Below are 24113 nucleotides of genomic sequence, written 5' to 3'. Positions count from 1 at the left end.
AGCAATTACAAATTAATCTATTTTTCTTAGCTATTAATTGTCAATACAAATTTGCTATAAATAAATTATATAAAATATATTCCGTCCCGTCAATATTAAATGACATTGTCTATTTACCGTATTTTTTCTTTAGTAATTTTTTCAAAAGCAATTTTAAGAAAAATGTTAAATCACATTTCTGTTCAACCAAATAACTGTAGGCCCAAGTCAACCATAATCTTTTAAATTAACTTGTTTTATATATATTAATGTTTTTGTTATATTTACGTGTTTAATGCAATACTTTGTAATGTTTATATTTTTTATTTTAGATTAGGCCTATAAAAGGATCCCAATGGAAATAAGCTAATAAGCTTTTTGGGCTATCCTGGAAAATCTTTTATAGGCTTAAATGTATTATTTGTAATGTCAGTAATTTATGTTATCACTTTGTATGTATTTGTTATGATGATTTTTCTAATAAATTCAAATCAAATTCAAATCAAATCAGTAACAAATCCTGACGTCTATGTGCGCTTAATACTCAATACACCCCCAATACAAATACAATCTAACGATTTATTCGCAAATAAACTATATAGTAGGATAGGAAGAAGGTGAAAGGTCGAAAGTGGTATTTCCGGCCATTTTGAACGAAAACTTGTCATTATAGTTCTAGAAATGTGCATATTCTGAACAGTTTAAGACCAAAATCAGACCTCTATTGATCACTCGTTGTAAAGTACCGTCTATATTTAGGATTTTGATAAATCCAAGATGGCCACCAAAATGGCCCCCAAAAGACCCCAATGGGACAATATTTCGTCCGGGGAACATAAAAAAAATATTAATTACATATTCAGGATTACAAAAATATACGTTAAAAAAATACATCATGCATGGGGTGCACGGTAACCCCTCCTTCCTACTAGACTAATATACACACGCTCATTATTTCAACATAGGTCTATGAACGTGAATGTGAAAATCAAAATAGTTGAAATAAGATAAACAATTTTACAACATTTCAAAGTTACATTTGACTATAAAGTTTGCCCAATCTTCATTTTTTGCAATATAATTTTAAAATAACAGTATTTTAAATTTGATGTTCTTTAATGTAAATCAAAAAACTAGTAAAAAAAATATGAGTACAATAGTATTGGATCCATGGTGGATTTAGTTCAAGATACATTATACTTATAATAATATATTATTATTTGATGTTACTTATTAGGCTTCCTACATTTCAGTATAAGAATGGTAAATTATATATTTCTATCTATGAAACAAAGACGCATTGACATAAGCGACAATTTCAACACATTATGCTAATGCTTCGAGACTGCCCAGTTTATTTTCCTTGACGACGATTGTCACTATTAGTATTCACTTAGCTAATGTTTCACACTTTTTATACATTAAAAAGTTAAGTTTGTCAATGGGACTTAATCCAAGGGATGATATTTTACATGTAAGTAAAAAATATATTGGGAGTTAATTTCAAACTTTACTGAAATTTTACAACAACAACATCACTTTTTAATTATTCCCAGTTATCACCTATCTAACTGATGATCGACCTGGTAAAAAAAATGTTAGCAATATTTTAATCTAGAATTAATATTTGACGATGTTTTCACTAATAAAATGACAAAATAAATGGTTAAATTCAATCAAAAACCCATTTGCTGGCAGCTAATTTTACTATTTTTTGCTTGAAATTACAGTTTTTAGGTAAATACATTTTATTCGATCCAACTTTTGGTCAAAATGGATAACTATTAGGTGACATTTAAATAAGACCCATTATAATTATTAAAATTATACATCGAAATTAATACTGAATCGTATTTTCCCTTTGATACACGGCGTTGCTGTAATAAACAGTGACTCGGCTGTTCTGTTACGCCCTTATTTAAAACCAACTGTAGCATGTTTTTGCCCCACATAAATAGCAAGGGTCAGATGAGCAATAGAAACACCTGTGTAAAGCCCTATTGACAATTGAATGAATCCGAAAAGCTTCAGTTTGATTAAAAATTGTCAACATGATCTTTGAGTGTATCTTTAAACTTGACCCACACACGGAACGATTAATATATCGTTGGTAGTGTTTGCTCACGCATTTTGTAGGCTGTTCGATCAAAGCATAACATATCGTTGAAATAGGAACAAGTTAAAAGGGAACTGTCTTTGTCAGTCAGTCACATTGGAGTGGTTCATTTATTGATAGAGTAGACCTAATCACGTTATCTGATAATTATAGATGCGTCAACAACGTATCGAAATAGAATCAAACAATCTATATAGGCTTGGTTGATATGGCGTAATTCTCCCGTCACTTTAAGCAATATATTATTTCGTTCAACTGACACCTTAACATTGGTTTGTATTAGTTATAGTTTTGGAAGGTCTTACGTAACCACAAATTATTTCTTTATTTAAAATGTATTGTAGGCCTAATAGGAACACAACTTATATGATATTATATACATTTAATTATTAAACTACTTATATTATTAAATGAATGTGTCATGCCATGTGTCAAAATTCAGTTTGCTATTACGATTTGTGCTAAAAATGTATTTAGAATTAATACTATACTAATATTCTAATTAATTATATTTTATAAGCATATAGTTGTATAGCATTATTTCTTATTTATGTTTAGAGTTTGGCATTACTGTATTCAACATTTTACTAAAAACACTACAACGAATGAACAGCTATATAAAGTACATTAGGCCTATCGTGTGTACTGCGCATTGTCTGTTCGAAAATGTTACACACATTTTTATATGTCACTGCCAGCCAACCAATATGTCCTTATGTTCATTTTTTGTTATTTGTGTTTTTAAACATTGTTTCTATAAAGAAATTGTGTATGTATTTGATAACTCTTTCCCTTATCAATAGTCAAATAGCCGCACATTAAATATAACATTTTTACACTGATGAATAAGACATACTTATGCTTGAACATTTTGCAGGTTTGGTAAATTCATAACATTAGTAGGCCCTAATGACGTAGCAGAAACGTGACCAAATGTTTGTTCTTTAAAAAAAAATAATCACAAGATACACTCTTTCTGATCGATTGACCAAACCTTGATAAGAACCAACTATCAAATTGACAAACCTTCAATCATTCAGATAACATAAAGGAACCAAAACTCATTTGATTCTAATCGAATGTTTGGAAATCAACAGCACTTAGGCCATAGCATGCAAACTCCACCATCAGTCACACTAAACCGGAATTCGTGACAACGCTTTCGGACAGAGAGATACTGGACATACATAGTTTTGTCAATACAATTGAGTGATTGATTCTTTTTTGAATGACCATAAAACGAATTAATACTTAAAGTAGAATAAAACACAAAGAACTTCAATGCTGAAAACTAAACTTTACGAAAGGTGGTTTCTTTTGTTTTGTTTTTTTTAGATTTTCATTGTTTGTTGCTTTTCCTTATTATGTTATCATTATAGTATATATATATTATATTTCATAGTATAATAAATATTAAATTCTATTATAAATATTTTATTATATATAAGATAATAAATATCATTATATTATATCATAATATATTAATATAATAAAACCAAGCTTTGAATCACAACACTTATACCTTTCGTCTGTGTCTGCAAACTTTCTTCAGCGGAATTTTCTGATCCAAAGTAAAATTTGATTACAGATTTATCACCAATACAGATGAACTTTATATTATACATTATTTACATTATAATATTTTCCACGATTTTACAATTATAGTATATTAGTATGCAGTTATCAAAATATCTATTAGGGCAAAAGACAAAATCATTTTGATTATCGACAAAATAACGAACAAATACTTAAAAAAAATCTTTTATGGCGTTAACCACTATTTATTCATTTCCACTTCAACAGATCAATACAATAGTTTAATAATTCTGTAATAATAATAGCTAATTAATTCCGAATACTTTATATATTTATTTTATGAATATTACAGAGATAACAATTGACGTCACGTAGTGTAGGTACTCAAATGGCTTTATTAACATGTCCACCACTAAAATGACTTCGAAACCTACCTGTCAATCATATGACAATCAAACTACAAGGTAAACCACATCGATGTATTTATCAACCTCAAAGTGGTCTTATATCATATTGAACAGCGTCATACATTTGAAACTCGATACTCTAGTAAGGGGAAGAGTGAGTGGCAAAAATATTGAATCTTAGCTCAGTAGAGTAAACTAGGGCTAAGTCCAATGCAAATCAATCTTTGGTTGCAATAGACATAGTAGGGTCATGTACCAAGTAAACAAGTCCTATGTTGACAAGAGTGCCACATGCTATAGATCTGTCTGTATCCTACAAACTTCAACAAGTTCTTCAAGCAAAATGCATATTAATATAAACACTTACACTATTTATCTTTAAAATATGATATTTTTAAAAATACAGATTGAAAAAAAACGAAGTTTAGTTACCGTGCTGCCGGTACAGTTGTATCTACATAGAAGATTTAGCATCCGGGTTTAATTTCAAATTGTTACTATTTTATAAACTTAAATGATATTAACTTAAAAAGTTATTTTGTATTTAAAAACCTAAATATGACATACAACATATTATTCTTTCCTGTAGCATTTCATGTAAACATTATACCTTAATTAGTTAAACGTGTTTTTAATTAAAAAAATATATGTATAATTCATTCTTAAAATTGTAATGAGGATCACATCTACACAGTGTATTGATCATAAATCTTGAAATTTTGAAAGCAATTTGAAACAATAATAAGTCGATAGTAATCAAATGATCAATTGATTATTTAATTATTGATTGATTAATAATAATAAAATGATTTAAACTCTTAATTGATTAATATGATATGAAATATATCATTTATATAAAAGCAACTTTACTTAAACAAATCTGATCGTGTAAGTCATCAATCATGCTTGCCGTAAGTACGTAGCAACATTGGAAAACAGCTACAATTATACTTTTACCTAAATAATACAATAATCAAAAACGTACTATTATAATATATTTGTTGCTGTATAATTGTATTCAAGTATACCTATTATTGTTTGTTGCTGTGTAACTTTATTAAATAAATGTTCTTATATTCCACTCTCTAAATCTCCCAATCATTTTGTAACGAGTCATTTTGTTTTTCATTGGGAGTGAAAACAATTAATATTTGTCAAAGGTCACAGAAAACGGGTTGATGGAACCTGTCAATCTGTATTTGGCCTACTGTAAACACCAAAATGCGAAATAATAATGTTCACATATAATACTCTTAAGTACTTCCTTTCTAAGCTAACTTTAGCTTTTGTTGTTAAACTGTGTATTATTTCCATTAAAAAGGCTAATTTAGAGATTGAAAGACCACAAACTTCCTACAATGTTTGACAATCAAATTTAACTTTTCTTATTTAACAATAAGGAAAATAAAGTTGAAGATATTGTATTACACGAGGCACAGACACATCACATGCGCTTTGGTCTCTTAACAAACAAATAGGTACAAAATATTGAAACAAGATGGTGGTGAATAGCATTGAAAACGCTTAACATCTGTGTTGTATAAAACACAATAGTTCGATGTTTTGGAATTTTATAGCCAATGAAAATTAAAACATTACATTTGAACATTACTTTATTTTTAATTAAAGAGGTATTGTCCCACAAAACATAAAAAATAAATTATAAAACTTTGAATAAGCAATTTTTTTAGTTTTAATAAAGTTGACGGTACTTTTGTAAAAATCAATTATTAAAAAAGATTATACAATGATTATTAATTAGTAAACTTCCATATAATTTTTATATATTTGAATACATATTTCATATAAATTCGTCAAATCAATCAATATGTATGCCTACTTTATTTGCATTATTATTTAAACAAAAAATAAAACAGTATTTAGTATACTATTGGCCTATTACATAAGGTAGTGTATGACAGATTTCGTACCGCCGGTACTTGTACTGATCTTTTATAACACGGAGTTGATTATAAATAAAATGATGATATTATAATAAGTATTACTGTATTAAAGATCTATATTAAGTTATTAATTGGTGGGGTACTTTACAGGTTTATCTTAGATAAGCTATTTTGAAAGGGACTTATGAAATCAATTAAAACGATTGACGGAATATGGTATGAGCAACAGAAGACATCAATGACTGGAGGATATTAATCAGAGGCTCTCTAATTACTACCTTAGACTCACAACATTGAATTAAATTGTATACTTTACTGGAGGCGGTTGAGTTCTGGCACGCTCTGTAATCAGCGCCTTTACAGCTTGATCCGATTTGAATAAACTAAATCAATGATGTTTGTAAAAATCAAGCAATATTTGTGAATCTAATAGAATAGACAAAACCCGATGACCCGGGGGTAACATAGTTGATATTGCAATCTTAACCAACTATTCATTTGTTTATCTCCAATGACGACTACGTTCGTTTAATGCATGTTCACTTTTTATTACTTTAATTGATTTTATCTTTGATTTTCTCCAAGTAATTTGGTAATGAAATTGTGTAGTGTTAGTTTTTATTGTTAAAGTTTCTACAGTTAGCTAGACAAACAAACAAATGTTATGTTATCGGACAATGCTGGCAACATAATTTTTTTCAATCTTTTATTGGTCTCTTCCATCTTTATTCATTCGTTAATGTATGCATATATTTTGATTTACAATAATTCATATGATCCGATTTGAATAAACTAAATCAATGATGTTTGTAAAAATCAAGCAATATTTGTGAATCTAATAGAATAGACAAAACCCGATTACCCGGGGGTGACATAGTTGATATTGCAATCTTAACCAACTATTCATTTGTTTATCTCCAATCACCACTACGTTCGTTTAATGCATGTTCACCTTCTATTACTTTAATTGATTTTATCTTTAATTTTCTCCAAGTAATTTGGTAATGAAATTGTGTAGTGTTAGTTTTTATTGTTAAAGTTTCTACAGTTAGCTAGACAAACAAACAAATGTTATGTTATCGGACAATGCTGGCAACATAATTTTTTTCAATCTTTTATGGGTCTCTTCCATCTTTATTCATTCGTTAATGTATGCATATATTTTGATTTACAATAATTCATAATTATATAATACAATAAAATAATATTATAGATCAAGTTATCAATTTAATGCAGCACACAAATGTTTTGTTTACAGTACTGTATACAGATATTGCACATACATTAACATAATATTTATAATATTACACCTTATGGATAGTAGTGTTTCAAATAACGTTACATTTTTATTTATACAGTTGTTATTACCTGTAGCTATAGGCTTATTAAAAAAATATGGCTATTCAAGTTGGGTTTTTGTAGCATTTGACATATAAACAAGCAAACTATTGAAACAATGCTTTGGATTATTTTTGTATTTATATTACTGTACTACATGTATATAAAATAACTAGTTGAAATTAGCAAAATCTACATCAAACGTAGTACAAGTCCTAAAACAGTCAGAAAGAATTTCGGAAAATATTATTTATCTAATAAAATTGAATATTAACCTATATTTTACTGTCTTTGTGTTTCTTTTTTAAAAATTGAATATATGATGAACATGATGTGCAATATATGATGAACATGATGTGCCTCTGTTTTCTCTGTCTGGGAGAAAAAGGAAGAGGGGTTAAACTTATAATTGTGAAAATGATACTGAAACGTTGAAACTTAACACACTGTATATTTTTTTCGAAAATACAAATTAATTATTATTATTAAAATTACTACTATATATTTGTTTATTTTTGTATATTTCTATCTTTGATCAATCAATGGAAAAATAAATGTCAAAACAATTGGGAAATATACAACTTCTTAATTCCAACCAAGTAGGCCTACTGTAGTTACTTAAAACACGAAGTCGTATATAGAGGGCGATAGCTAGTTTTGACTTGAGAAAAAAATACATATTATGTAAAGGTCTATGTTTCAGTATTTTATTTATTGCAATACCAATAGTAAACCTTTCAGCATATTGTTTTTCGTTAAAAAGTATTTACCATAAGTTCTTTTTGTCATGGGTATTGTGATTTAAACAACATAGGCCTACTAGTACTGGTAAAAAATCATACAAGATAATATTAATAATATCAACTAAATGTCATATATTAGAGGGCGACATTTGATTAAGTTTACTTGTCAGAAGGGAAAAAAATAAAAAGAGGAGTACGTCAAAAAGATTGGGATGATTTGATTCCGCGATCCACTGAAAATGTTCATAATTATAACTATCATGGTGGTACACCATTCACCATGCCAGCAGCGCATTCTAGCAATGCGCGAATACGCATTTCCGATTTACAATCGCACGCGCGCGAGTACTGTATTTCCGACACGCACTTCCGTTCTGCAAAATGCGTGGCTCAGTCTATATGAAATGGCGCCCTCTATGTCAATCTTGATTTATGATAACATACGTCGTTGACGTCCAATCTTGGTCCAATTGGAAATTAGATACAAAACCGCAAAACTAAGCAATTGGTAACCAAACAGCAGCAGCAAATAAGCATGTTTATTATCAACGAATCAGAAGAAAAGTACTAAACGTCCTTAACATTATCATATATGGGTTAGATACAGGTTTTGAAGTTCATTTTAGTTGTGTTGACATTCGAGAAAACTTGGTAATAATTTTTGCCAGGCTAGGCCTAAAAATTACAAACCGCTGACAAGCCAAATGTTTTCCGGCGCTCCGTATGCTGCTAACTCTGGTGAGGTAGTGGACGAGAGGCTATAGTAAGAATTCGCCTTTGTTATTTTTTTTTTATTTGAAAGGGTTAGCAACAACAGCAAGCAATCATAATGATGAAGAATCTAACGGAAGAAGAGTGTGAAGAGACAAATTGTGGAAAACCAGACTGCTACGAAACGTATTGGTGGTATTTCCTGTGTTCAAGTCTAGGAGTATTTATCAGTGGTATAGTGGTGATTGCTTTGGTGCAGGTTATCGCACAATGTATTGCGAATAGGCAGGAGCAAGCAGCTGATGGAAACAGAAATGTTAAGGGGGTGATGGTGGCAGACCCTAAAACCGCTACCTCTGAGGAATCTATGAATTGGGGTACGGAGGTCAAGGATTGGGCAGCAGGTCTAATATCGGCTCAGACAACAATCGGAAAGGTCTTGGTAAGTATAGTCCTATGCACTTTCATTTATACTGGTGCCGTATCTTTGTGTCTAGCTGGTAAAAAGGTATGGTAATTCATAAAAAAAACATCCATACTACTGTATGCAAGCCGGCCTATTTCTTGTCCTCAAGATGATGGTGAGTGAAAATCCCCCATAGACTATAAAAAATATGTCCGGCCAATGAATGGAACCCACAATCCTCAGCTACTTAACCACACCACTACGTCAACCAGCCAGTCAAACGAGTCAGTGTTAAACTTAAATACACGATGAGTCGTGTTATTTACTGTACCTTTAGCAGCCAGAAGCAACGATACAGTACAGTATATCTTGACACACCATTCATTTTAATACACCAGTGGATACAATATTTATTCAATTTATTATTTATAATGCATAAATAGATCATATCCTAACCTTTAAGATGTCTGTATAATATCCAGGTTATATATTTAAATAATCTTATTTTTTTCCCCTTTTAAAATAAAGTTGATTATTCATAAATTAACACCATAATAAAAAAATAATCTTTAATTATTTTTTCATTATGATTATCACTGAATATAAATAAATTAGCGACTTATAAACATTGATTTTGTATGTGTCGCAATAATCATATGTATTTAAATAATAATATTTTCAATTGACGTCAGTAGCATACTCTCATGGGATTATAATGTCTAACTCGCCATTCGTTATAAAACATTACAAATGGCCACCGCTCAACATCAATTCTCAAGATGTATTTTTTGAAATGATAGTCATTGAATATAAACAAAATCAATGCAAATACAAATATTATACAGTACATTCTTTTGATATTTATTTTGCTAGTTCTTTTCTTCCTGTGAAGAGATCTCTGCAAAATATTATAAGTATACAGTATTGTGAAATTGTTCTATTTTAGAAGTGTGTAACCATATGAATTGTTACATCAATGAAAATAATATGCTTTTAAAAATAAAGTTTTAGAAATATATTTGGTGAAAAACCTACCTGACTGATAACTGATTTAATATCTTATTGTTTATGAATACATAGGAAATACATTTGAAACTGCAGAATAATAAAACATCAATAATATACAATACAGTTACACTACAGTAGTACAAGAGAAAATATGAAAGTGAATACTATTGTAGTATTCATGTCAGTGTTACACAGTATTCTATGCCAATTCATAACCATGTCATATTTTAATATATCATTGTGTGGACATGGTTGTTTCTGTATGTACACAAGTTAATTACAGTATGAACATGTTTACTCATACATGTTGTGTGTAAACACGCTTCATAATGGTTTATGAAAAACGATCTTAAAGTACACAAAACGTATGATGGTTTCATGATGTTGCTATGTACATATTTTTTAGGATTCAGTCCTAATAAAAGAAAAATTAAACTAAATGAAAACAGCTCATAATATCTTTAATTTTACTGTACACTAAAATTTTATGCAGAATTTTCCAATTAGCTTTTAGTACTCGCAATTGTCTAGATATGGTATGGTAACTGAATCGATTAATTTTACAAATTTAAATTTGTATAGTAATTATTTTTTCTACTCTCGTATTTTATCGAATATACCATTGGTCTGTCTAAGATAATTGTCTAATACAGTATCATATAGTTTTATTACATATATTTTAAGTTTAATGATGATTCTACTAACTCCACTTATATAATTACAAATTTTTCTCAGTGAAAAGTAATTTTGTTGATTACAATAAATATATAGAGTAGTTCTTAATTTAAGTCATTTCAATTTAAATAATTGATATCATTCACTAATTATAATTATCTATTTTGAATCATCTGTATACGTTTGATTAATTGGAGTATAATATCAATATTTTACATGTACAGTACATGATAATAAAAGAAGCCCACCCTTAAATTTGGAGTAATTTAGGGAAAATGATCCATGTGTCAATATTTGGGACGGGAGGCAGGTGGACAGAGCGTCTGTGTTCATTGGAGTGTGAGATTTTATTCCTTCATGCCTAGCGATTGGCAAATAACCATCCTATAAGCTCTGTCTACACTATCAAACTTTATGTGACAAAAAATGTGAAGTGGCCATATATGAACATCATGATATCATATTACTGCCATATTTGGACATATGAATACCATATTTGAGAACATTACATCCTTTTTGTTCAACTAGTTTGATAGTGTAGACAGAGTCTTAAAGCACTGCTTACCTTCCACAAATCACAGTTCTACAGTATGGCAAGCAGCAGCAGTGAAATGTTTTTTTTTTACATAAAGACATATGCTACACAAAATTCACATTAGAATTATATTGTGGTATTTTTTAACAAGTTTATCAGGAGTAAAAAAAAAATTATCGCTCCTAGAAAATTGTGGACTGGAGATTTGGGCATGCGTAGTCTGTATTCTTTTTTTTTTCTTTTTTTTTTTTTTTTTTTTTTTTTACTGATATAATGTACGTAACGGCTAATTAAGATTAGCCTAAGTGTTGTATTATTATTATTATTTGTATTTGTATGTTTACTTGTATAATGTAAAGAGGGACTACAGCGACAGGCCCATCGGGCCTTTTGTAGTCTCTCGACTATATATATTATATGCTAACCATTGTTAATGTTATGCTAAAATATGGTCAATAAATGTTTCTTGAATTGAATTGAATTGAAAAAAAGTAGGCGGGGTTTAGTGGGAATTGCCGTCATCCAACGATTCCCGCCCTGATGCTTTAAAGTCCCTATTGACTGACCTAGAGGACAAGAAGTAATATACTGTAATCATGTACAGTAGTCGTAGATAAAGAAGCTGTACAAATGAATCAGGAAGCAAATTGAGTTTTGTTACAAAAAACCCCAAATTTTTTACTGTTGTATTTGAACTCTGGTCCCTGTCCCTGGGCTTAGAGAATGAGCACTTCTACTCAACCCAATTACACATTGAAGGGTAAATTAAAGAAATACGTTAAAGGTACCAGTAATTTTATTACCAACAATTTAATATATTATTTTAATTACGGATTCTACAAGGTTCGTGTCCTTGGTTACTTGAAGAAGGATGTTCTTATATATGCAAACCACATCCTCGATAAAAGGAATCTTGATTGGATTTCAACCTACAGTAGTAATTTAAGTCCTATTCAATTCACTCATTATTACTTTCATTAGTGTGGTATAATGGCACTGCCTAGTGGGAACAATGGAAGGTCTTAAAACATTCTACTAATCACTGTTATTGCACACTTTTCACTCAGAAAATATTGCAATTAATATTTACAGAATGCTGTATATCCCACCCTGTATAATAGTATAAGCCCAATAACAAACCTACCCACATTTTTTTCGTAATAATATAATACCTTAATATCTTTAATACCGACAAATCCTTAGTATACAAGTACGTGTATTCTCAAAAATGCTTTGATCTTACTAGTCTGCAATGAAAAGTTGATGTTCAACAGAATAGATGTCACTAAACTGTATATTCAAGTTATTATTAATAAACCAAATAAAATGTTTAATATTTTTTCTAAATATTTAGATTTTTATGTGTACAATATTATACAGATATTGCCTGCTTAGAGGTGAAATATAAGATTTGACATCCCCGAGGGAATGATTTATACATCACATCCTGATACTTGAAAATACTGTCGATTTTCAATTATTATCATTTGTTGCTTGACACCACCCTTTTCTTTTCTATAGAATATTATATCAACCTTGAGTCACAAAACTATAATATAAAATAGGTATTGATATAATTGATCTTGCATTCGTAGTATTGTTTGTTTCATTGATCTGATTATTGCTGATTGCTATGGCCAGTTGACAGCCTGTGTATTGTGTCATTTATTGTCATCGTTGTGGTTGGCAGCATCATTTGCATAATGTCATTTTCAAAGCAGGGGGTGGGAGTAATTAGACTGTAAAGATCAGACATTTATTTTCAACAGACACAACAAATTTTATAGCACATTATAATTTATACTAATGTATAAAATTGTTATCGATTTGTGGAGATTATTGTTATTATTATTATTATTATGGAAAATTGCACATGTTGCTTTACTAGTATAATAAATTGTGTTTATTCAGTATACCAGTGTTTAAAGTATTACACTAATTAAAAAAAAAAAAATATAATATTTATAGTTGTATATTTCTAATGGTTTGAAGTGGTTTGCGCATGGTTTATGGTGGTTTGCGAATTATTCACAAGGTTTGCACGACGTTTGTGCTGTTTAGTAATACCCGTAAAACTAGATTGTCATGGCGAATAAAAAAAAATCCACATCTGTTTATCTTTAAACTTTGAAATTTAACCAATTTTTGTTACTATTTCACACGGTTAGTTTTTTTTTCAATATGTTTTACCAAAATTTAACTTGTAGTCGGTGCATTTCCAAAATATATCAGTCAGTTATACTGTATCTGCCATTTTACACTGTGTGCGTACAGTACAGTACATTAGATCGATTGTTATCATTGATTATAACTTGGAACCTAATCAAGTATCTAAGTAGATGCCTAACCAATGTTCAATAGATAATTTGTAGACGTAGTATAAAATAAATAAGAAAAAAGTTTCAATATGATATTTTATTTGTTTTGCTGTCTAGCTTCAAATTTGTTGCCATAGTTTCCCATGTCCTTAAGCAGGATTATCAGTTTAATTTCGTTGCTATGGTAACATCTGGCTAACTGTATTTTGCTCATCTCATTATAGCTGTTCTTTGTCAAGTACAATTGTGGCATAATATTCGCAATTCTTTGACGTTTTTATGTGAAATATGAAAATAATGTATTATTTTCTTTCTATTGTTGATTTTTAAATACAATTTTGTCATTAAAATTAAACTCATTAAAATTTCACAAAAAATTCTATTCTTGGTAGTTCAACTGAATTATTAACTAATACAGTAAATAATACTGTAAGCATGCCCATGTGAGGGCGTGGTTGATGGATCAGTCCATTAAAGTGAAGGGGTGGTCAAAGAACTTTTAACTTTTCAGTTTATCGTACGCGGCACTTCATAAATTATTGCACAATATTATTTCAGAATAATCAAGTTATGAGTCGGCTCACTCTAGATATTACTCTCTATAATATCGCTATTCTCAGCCCTATAACATCTCTGGTTATTGTTATTAGTCGATATCCACATACACATGAAGCCTACAGTACCAACACCATTTTTTATTCCATATTAGTACATTACCTGTATTCAACATGTCAAAGACCTGAAGTTGATTTGTGCTGGTATAATAATATTATTTACAGTAGTTGTTAAGTCTGTCAAATTCACCTGGTTTTCATAATTGCTTAGGCAATTGTGCGCAAAATGATAAAATGATACGCTGTCTAGTTCAGCCTGATCTCTTGTTTGTAGATGGCTTTATAAAGTAAGAACTGCTATTGATATTGTTGGTAGTGTTACTGCTTTACAAGTCGCTACACTTTGTATAGTCCTATACTTCATAGTGAAGAACGAACTAATCTTTATGAATGTTATTAAGATATTAATGTCGCTTATGTATTGTAGATATTTCATGTACTATGTAGAAATAAAATCTTAATCGTGCTGACGTCACAACGGTAGGTGGCGCTGCCTGCTTGCTAGCGCAACCAAAAATGCGTTCAGCCTGCCTGAGTGACTCCAAGATAACCAATGGTTTGGAATAGGCTTATTGAAGTAGTCATTTTAAAACTTAATCATTTTCAATAAAAACAAACTAAAATTTCAAAAGATCACTAAATATTTGTTTTTAATAATCTATTTAGTCTTCAACTACAGTTTAGGTTAAAAAAAATCAAGCTAAGATACATAATTTGATAGAAATACAGATCTTTACCGTTTATCAACATAGTAGCGCTGAACGCATTTTTTGGTTGGCTAGCAACCATGCAGCGCCCTCTATCGTTGTGACGTCACACCGTGATACTCTATGGTGATAGGTAGATGATTGATAGTTATAAGTTTATTGTACAGTAGCAGCTCACCTGATAATAAACCAGGTTAAGAAGACAAACTAGCGATTTAAATTGTATGAACTATACCTATGATTAATCATACAATATCATCTTATAAACAAGGTTTAACAGTTGATGTCCTTATTAGGAAATGTCTCCAAGTAATGCTAATGTATTGATCAATGGGGTTCAAAGGTCACTCAAACAATTTCTTACTATTTAGACCAGATCTTATGAGAGGTATATAGATTTTAAATGTTATCGTCTATATCGTGCCTAGCTTACCTGGATAAACCGACAATAGAGTAGCCCTTGCTCTTCAGAAGGAGGGCTTAGATACGAAAAGTAAAAGTTCCTATAACACTGCTGGACTATAATGGACTAGTCCGCAACCACATCCTGAAATGGGAACGTACCATTGTCACCATTTCTTTTCGTAACATTGAACCATTACGACATAGATTGTGATACGCTTATTCATTGTGAATACTGTAGATCGAGTTCCTACTATACAACAGAAAGCTAACGCTGCCTGTATTTATTGCCGATACATTCCACTTAAGCTTTAAGTGAATGTAAGAAACGTTTTGTTATTCTTTCTTTTGAAAGTAACAAGCGTGTTTTGATCCGTTTGAATTCGGAATGTGGAGAAAAAAACATTAACATATCTTTTCTGAAAATTATTCTTAAATGACAATGACTTAAAGATGTATTGTCCCTAAAACATGAAAAATAAAAAAACTTTAAAAAGGTCATTTAATTATTCATGGTAGCCAGTAACAAAATAATGATTTCCCTATAAAAAAAATATAAATTGACTATATTCCTTTAAATTACTGTTTATTATGTAAATAATTTTTTTTCAATCAAATTCTTGATCATGATTTTCGTGAATCATTATTATTATTATTATGTGACATTAAAATTATTATATTAAAACATTTTAAATTTTAGGGCAGACAATATATCTTTAAAGATGGCAACTGTTTTTGTAAAGAATATACAGTATACCTCATACTACAACTATCTAGATAAGTGCAGGCCTTATACTGTACCTATAAAAAAAAAATGTGATTGCTTTTGAAAGGTTCAAGTATATTGTATTACATAGACATAGTGAATAAGAGGCAGCTGTACCAAGCTGCATCATATTACAGTAAGCATATAATTATACATATCTGATCATTGATTTAACAAATTAGTAATAATATTAGGATGATTAATTGTTGTAACCAATATGCTTAGGTGGAATTTTACTACAACCAAACTCACTCATAGTACTGAGGATAAATGCTCTTAAATTATTAATAAAACCTACTTTCACAGTTGTGATGTAGGCCTAAATGTATTGGTTTTTTTTAAAGTTCCTAGCCGGAGTTCAAGATGACATTTTACTGTTAGGTACTGCAATGCATACCAGTTGATAACATACCATGTTGTCTGTAGTAGAGTGACACCGTTTATAACAAAATTTGTTTCTATTGTATTCCCTTAGAACTGGGTATGTCAATAAATGTTAATAATATATAAGTAATATTTCATTCCATAATCAACATCTTTTTTTTTATCGTTATAGGTGGAAAACATAGATTTGGGTGACAGCATAAACTCTGTCTTCCTTGAAAACTTGTGAATTCCTGTCAATTTAGATTCAGACCTTTTGCAATTTTTATTCCCATTTATCTTTATTTATCACTATTTTAAATTGTATACAATTTTTATAATAGGCATATTCGACTGGGCTGTTTTGAGCAGATAATCAGCAGATCTAACTTCTTAAACTCCTCTTTTATATGCGAGCTGTGGGAGTAGAACACTTTGAGGTGTTTGCGGGTGACCAGTAAATTATTCCTATTTATAATAATCACTACCATTGCTTTTTAGGTAGTTGGATGTTATTCATTTTTAGATTGCTTTGCAAATTTATATTAATTTGTAATATCTCTTCTTACCAAAATCATCTTCCGCTGGCTGGGTCACTCTTGAAATATGGTTGAATAAATAAATATATATAATATAAATTAACCTTTTATAATTGCATATCAAATTTATATTTTCTCAAACTTGGGAATGAAACCAATAAATCTCTTATAATTCAACCAAAACATTTTTAAAAAATGAACAAAAACAGCAATACCGAAAGATTAAAATGAAATGTTTTAGGAATGCTTCTTTCCATCATTAGAGTAACCAAATTTAAGAAATACCAGAACTACGCTAAACTTTATGTGACAAAACAATTTGATATGCCCATATATAGCCATGATGATATCATATCACTACCATATTTGGGCATATCGCTACCATATTGGAGCACATAACATTTTTTTTGTCAAACTAGTTTGATAGTGTAGCTTTAAGTATACAATTACTAAGTACATGAGCTGAGAAGGCTACGCATAAAAGGTTACCTTAGTTGTTTATAAGTAAAGGATTAGTTGATTTTGCAATACTGTTGTCATGTCGTAATATCAAATCAAACCTTACCGGCTGTTACTAAGTGAATGGCAAATATACACGTATGGTTGTCCTGTGTATACAAATGTTTACACAGTTAAAATTTGCAAGTGTTAGTAAGTGTCAATTAAATACAATGTATGTTATTGTGCACAAATATTAGATTTATATTTTCACATATATTTTGTTTGTCCATTTTATACAACAACACAGTAGCAAATGTTTACTATTATGGATTAAAAAAAAATAAATTTCTAGACCTGCAAACAATATAATACTGTATGAAAAAAGTTATTATAATACACACACAATAAATTAAATAAAAATAAAGTACTGTATGTGAAATCAATTTTAAGTACAGGTATGTTAAATCAATTTTAAGTATGTTAAATCAATTTTAAATAAATTGTATTGATACTAAAATATTATACGATTTAAAGACATCAAGGGTTTTGCTAAACACCGCAAACCCTGTAAACACCCACAAACCTAAAAAAAAAACATAGCAACGAACCAACATAAAAGTTACTGACTGAAGCGTGTAGTGTACTACATACTTAATATGTCAATTAAAATTAAAATTGTTTTTTTTAACTACCTATTTTTGGGGTAAAACATCATTTTTTGGTTAAAAATAATAACTTAAAAATGATAACATAAAAGTTACTGAATTGTGTAGTCTACTAAGTAAAATTTAAAATTGTTGTTAACTACTTATTTCTGGGCTAAAAATAATTTCAACTTTTATGTTGGTTCGATAGGGTTTGCTATGCTTTTTTTGCTACCTACAAATAGTGATAATATGACATATAGGCTTTATAATACATAAAAAGTATATATCTGCAATATGCAATAATTCATTTAGTCATTCCATCTACAAACGTGATAATTCTGTGAAATTACACATAAATAAGTTAAAACAATGAAACACTCATTAAGGAAACCGAGGACAAGTTGATGCCTGTCAATCAAGTCAATGTCGGCATGTCATATAGTTTGAAGAAAATTGTCATCTGACGAACCAATTAAAACTGAAATCAATGCTGGAATATACACAATTTTAGATACCAGTATTGAAGTACAACAATATAATCCTATAATCCTAAAAAAAAACTTTCACTCGTGTCAAATATCAGTAAACACACTTTTAAAAATAATATTTGAGGGAGAGATCAGTATAAAAAAACTTTGTCCACAAAAAAATATAAATATTATTAAAGAAGCTTTGGCTTTGCAACAACCATTTCTAGGTCAGGGGAGCCAGTATCCCAATATCCCTGTATGTATACAATGAATTAGCATGACGTCGAAAGCTCCCTCTTTTATAGGACCGACCATTGTTCGGGTAAACAAACAACACATTTAAAGCATTATCATTATCAATGAATATTGTAAAATAGGAAATTCATATTACTTAATTGTATTCTAGTAATTATTGTTACTACTGTATTGTATAACAACATTTAAAAATATCAGAGTTCATAAAGTATATGTATAGGAATAGAAATTGGTCTGCACATTACTAAAAATACCGCCCAAATGAGCTACTGTATTCTATAGCTTAGAATTATGTCGCGCCAAGCTGTCATTTATTCAAGCAATAGAGATATCTTAGTTTTAAATAGAGATATCTTAGTTTTAAATAGAGATATCTTAGTTTTAAATAGAGATATCTTAGTTTTAAATAGAGATATTTTAGTTTTAAATAGAGATATCTTAGTTTAAAACTTCTGCGTGCCATATAGAATCCTAGGATCAAGTTAACTATGTTGTAAAGATTCATTTAGTGTTTCAATGCTAATTAGTAACATGATTTGAATGAAAGGCTTAGGTCGATATTTCATTATATAGACAGAAGATGTGGTTTAGTACAGTAGAAAATCAGTTTAATGTAGAATGAAGTCACAATTAATTAAGAATTCAACACTATAACACAATTAGTGGTAGAAGTTGTAGTATATGGTACAGTATCCATAATACATTAGTAATCAGTAGTGTCTAATTTTAAACAATTTGATAAATCTATAAAAAACACCATAATAGGCAGAATAGTTTCTAAGGTTCTGATTCTGCTGCGCAAAAATAATTGATAATTAACTATGTGAATAAATTACCCCAATTCTTGGAAGCAGAAACAGAAATTTTTAATAACCAGTTAAATGACCTGAAAATAACTGTTAAAAACACGCAAATGATTTGGTGCCATTTAACAGGTTTTCACAAAGAAATTTTACATTCAATGCAAAATAATGAGATTGATAGGTGTAGTAACTTGAATGTTTGACCGTCTGATCGCATTGTATTTTGGGTAATGTTAATATTTTTTGTCAACGACCAACCACTAATTATTTGGAAGCACAAATCAAGCAGAAATGTGGTCGATCTATAAATTAAATTTTTTAAATAAACAGTTTATTTAGTGATATGCAGCAGAAACAGGCCCATATTTAAAACAATTCAGAAACAGTATTTTCCTCTTAATGACCAGATTAAATGTTTTTTTAAATGGAGAAAAGGTGACTAAATATAGAAAAATCATTTTAAACCATCCTCTTAATAAGGTTTGCTAAAAAAGAAAAAAAAAGTGTCTTAATATGCTTCAAGATGAAAGGCTGACTTTTTAAAACCTATCATCTTTAAAAATAATACGGTTTGATAAAAAAAACCAGTAAGTATTGATGCTCTAAATTACTCATTTAGAATAATAATGTTTTGATCTCTGATAATATTACTTATCGATTATTTGAATAATTTATGTTTTAAATTACTTTTTTATTATTCAGAATAACAAAATAATAGGTTGTAATAATACATTGTCATTGTAACCCTTTTCTAAATTAGTGTTCTTTTATAATATACAATACAATATAACCATAACAATCATTATTGATTATTTCTACTTTTCATTTTATCAAGTCAAGAATAAAGTAATTGTATGTGTGTCTATAAAATGGTATCCATGACAACATAATATTAGAAAATTCACACCTATTTAATTTGTATATACAGTACTGTATTTTTAATTTATTTTTTCTTGAAAGCACAAAATTAAATTAAAAATTATTTTTAAACATTAAAATTCATGAGATGAAGTTACTATAATAAAGCTAAGTAAACTTTAAGATTATATAAAAGGGAATTTTAATTTTTAATCTATTTCATGCCATACTTACCTGGATAAACCGACAATAGCCTTTTTCCCAAAGTTGGAGATTATCATGATTTAAGGTTAATGTTCTTATACACTGTATGTATGTCAGATCCTATCTTCTAAATTGAGAAAGTATATCAGACCTTAAAGTGTACAACCTGAAATATTTAAAAACATTACAATTCATAAATATTCATGTAAAGTGATGCACATTATAAGATTATTGCACTTTCAACTGATTCCAATTTAAATTATGTGTTTGATGTTTTAAAATTCCGCATTAGATCTACTTTTAATGCAGTTGTCATCCTATTCAAGAATCATGGTACTATACTTAGTGTATATTAACCCATTTTAAATGACATAGTAGACTTGCTGGTGATGTTCATAAAAGCCTCCATAATGTACACCTGCCTCCTTCTAGACTAGATCTTGTATAGCTGTGTGATGTTACGATAAAAACTGATGCTAGTATATTCAAAAGTTATTTCTGATCCCTATACTGACTTGTTATTCTGTCTAGATTTCCTATAATGTATTGCACAGTGTTTAGTCAATGTTAAATCACAGATTAATATGTTCTCGTCCAATGGATGAGCACCATTATTTAATTAGTGAATTGATCTAAAAAACAATAATAATAATATACCACATTTATATAGTGCCCTTTTCATGAAAAAAACATGCTCAAAGGCACTTTACATAGATACATCAAGACAAAAAAATATGTTTTTCACAAAAATTTAAGTCCGGAAATTGCCGAATGGCTAAAAAAAGAGAGTTAAAAGGTGCCCCAATTTAAACGATGCTGGTGTTTAGGAGGAGATAGAAAATAACAAAAATGTTGTGTAAAGTGCTACAGTATATAGATTCTTTATTTAAATAAGCAAATTGTTCATCTCACACCCACTTCTCCTTCTATTTAGTCCAACAGGGTTATCAAATCAATCTACCTAAAGTAAAACCAAACTATTAAAGATTATATCTGTAATTCTACCGCTATAATTAAAAGTTGCCTTTATGTTCTAGTCAGGATTCAATGAGTTTCATACGAGTACCCACCATGTGTTCAATTTGTGGAATTCTAAATACTCGGTCCCTGTTTAACTATGAGTGAAATCTAGCTATGTAAATTGATGCTGATGGAATCGGTATGATAATAGGGGTGAAGTCTTGCCACGTATCAAACAGATAACATCCAAATTATAATTGATATGAAATCAAATCATAACAAGTTTTCATAGCGGTCATTAATGAAAGTGTCCTAATGATATGTTATCTACAATTTATATATTAACTTTTTAATTATTTAACTTAATTTGAATAAATTCATTTTCAATGAAAACAAGTTGTAAATTAAACGTGATAATTGGTTATGACCCCTGGCATGTTTTCCTGTGTGAGTGATACCTTCTGCATAATACACACAGTGCACATATACATGTATATTGGAATCCAAAGGCAAATTACTGACAAAATGATAATGCTGTATGTATCAGTGGCTGGATCTCAATGGAGATACAAAAAAAAGCGAAAAGCTAAATCAAAACGATAAAGTAAAACAGCCAGAAAAGTTAGCAGAGCTTTCGGGCAACACTAGCCCTTCATCAGTGCAAGTATACATGTATATTGATATATTTAAAGCATAATATGTAGATACAGTAGGTTGTTGTTAGTTGGTCCCAAATCCAAGTTTCACTGTTAAATGTTGAAATAAAATGTCAGACAAAATATTACAAATACATAGAATTGGGGAAAGTTAGTTGAATAGGAGACGAGCATGGAGGATAATTCCTCCATGACATGAGTAGCCATTTCATGTTATGAGCATGGAAGACAAACTTATCCCTCCTCTCTTAACCCAAACCCTCCACTCCCTAGCCCCATACTTCCTCTCCCTGTCACTCAACATTTTAAATCTCATTACTCTATATTCTTTATCACCAATCAGTTTATTCAAATATTTATTCCTTTATTGGGTGTGGTACGTAATTTCACTGATTGTAACACAGTTTCATATTGACCCGTAGATTGTTGCTTGTTTGTTGGTTTTGAAATAACAGCTTCTATGTTAAATTTTCTGTGAATATAATAGTTATTTAATGTGTGATAGACTTTTATCTTTGACTATTCACAGCTTTTATTCTGACATGATTTTTTTGTGTAGCAAAGTGTTCTTTTCCTTCCTTCCTAATCTGACTATAACCTGTATTCCACAAAAAATGATTAATCGTACAGTATTACCTCTTAATATCATATTTCATATAGTACACATGTTAGATTACGCTTTCTTTAATTTGTTCCATTCTATTTAGGCCAAGAGTGTTTACAGTAATGGTAAAGTATCCTCCTTTGACTATTACTATTTCGATACTAGTGTAGCTATACCTTACATATCACCTCTTCTATTAGCGCTATGCAGAATACTGCTGCATACTCTGTATAGGTTAAATGCAGTGAAATGATAATAGATGAAGCAAATATAATGATGCACCATTACGTTGGTAGCTAATAGTCCATGCAATGAGTTTGAGGCACAGCATAGGAATTGTCGATATAGTGATATGATTTAAAATAAATGAATACAGAATGTTAGATGCTAATAGTACTACAAAACCTGATGATGGCTTGGTTAAAAGTATAATAACAGCAATAATTATATTGTGTCTATAAAGCAAGATTATTCAAGGATTATTTAGATATGTATCAATACTATTTTTATGTCACTGTGTCAGATGTTCTTGTTGACGTACAATACAAGTTTATTTTAGGATGTAATAAAAAAAAACATATATTTGGTTTCAATTTAAGTAATTCACAAAATAAACATTTACAGTATTGTTAAAAAATGAGACTTCAGCTAGTTAATTCAAATAGAAAATACCCATTTAAGAGAATCCTATTAACCCTTACTATCCTTAATCAGAACAAGAGCTACGTCTAGCCTATGAATAAATAATAATAATTTTAATGATGTCAATAAACCTATTATAACTATTAATTACAGGGGAGGATACTCCCCCTTGAAATTCAAATTGGGGTGGGTGAGGGAAGGGAAATATACATGTATCGCAGAATGTTAACAACATGTTTATTTACTTAATAGGTTTTAATCTGTCTGATTTATGTGAACTTTACACTGAGTGATTTTCATGTTTCATAAACCATAATCATAATGATTTTGAACTTATATCTATTAGCCTACATAACTATTTACTTAAAATAACAGGGTTCTTGCCTTTTGATTGGTTGATTTCGTAACAAGTGCCATGTATTATTTTTGGTATTTTGACAATTTTGTGCAACAAGACGCGGATGACCAATTGTGTGCACCCACTGCTGAAATCCAAGCACTTCTTT

General features: G+C 29.6%; 1 protein-coding gene across 12 annotated transcripts in view; it reads left to right on the top strand.

Annotated features, from left to right (window-relative positions):
* Positions 1-8519: 8519 nt before the first annotated feature.
* The window catches only part of LOC144845192 (calcium-activated potassium channel subunit alpha-1-like), a 95138-nt gene continuing 79544 nt past the window's right edge, over positions 8520-24113 (top strand). For all 12 annotated transcript variants that reach the window (XM_078702367.1, XM_078702374.1, XM_078702373.1 and 9 more), the window contains exon 1: positions 8520-9176. In XM_078702367.1, the coding sequence (XP_078558493.1) occupies positions 8853-9176 (324 nt within the window). In that variant the 5' untranslated portion in view covers positions 8520-8852. The remainder of the gene's footprint in view (positions 9177-24113) is intronic.

Source organism: Antedon bifida, chromosome 6 (assembly GCF_963402885.1).
Source record: "Antedon bifida chromosome 6, ecAntBifi1.1, whole genome shotgun sequence".
NCBI classification, from domain to species: domain Eukaryota; kingdom Metazoa; phylum Echinodermata; class Crinoidea; order Comatulida; family Antedonidae; genus Antedon; species Antedon bifida.
This window is presented reverse-complemented; position numbering and strand designations above follow the sequence as displayed.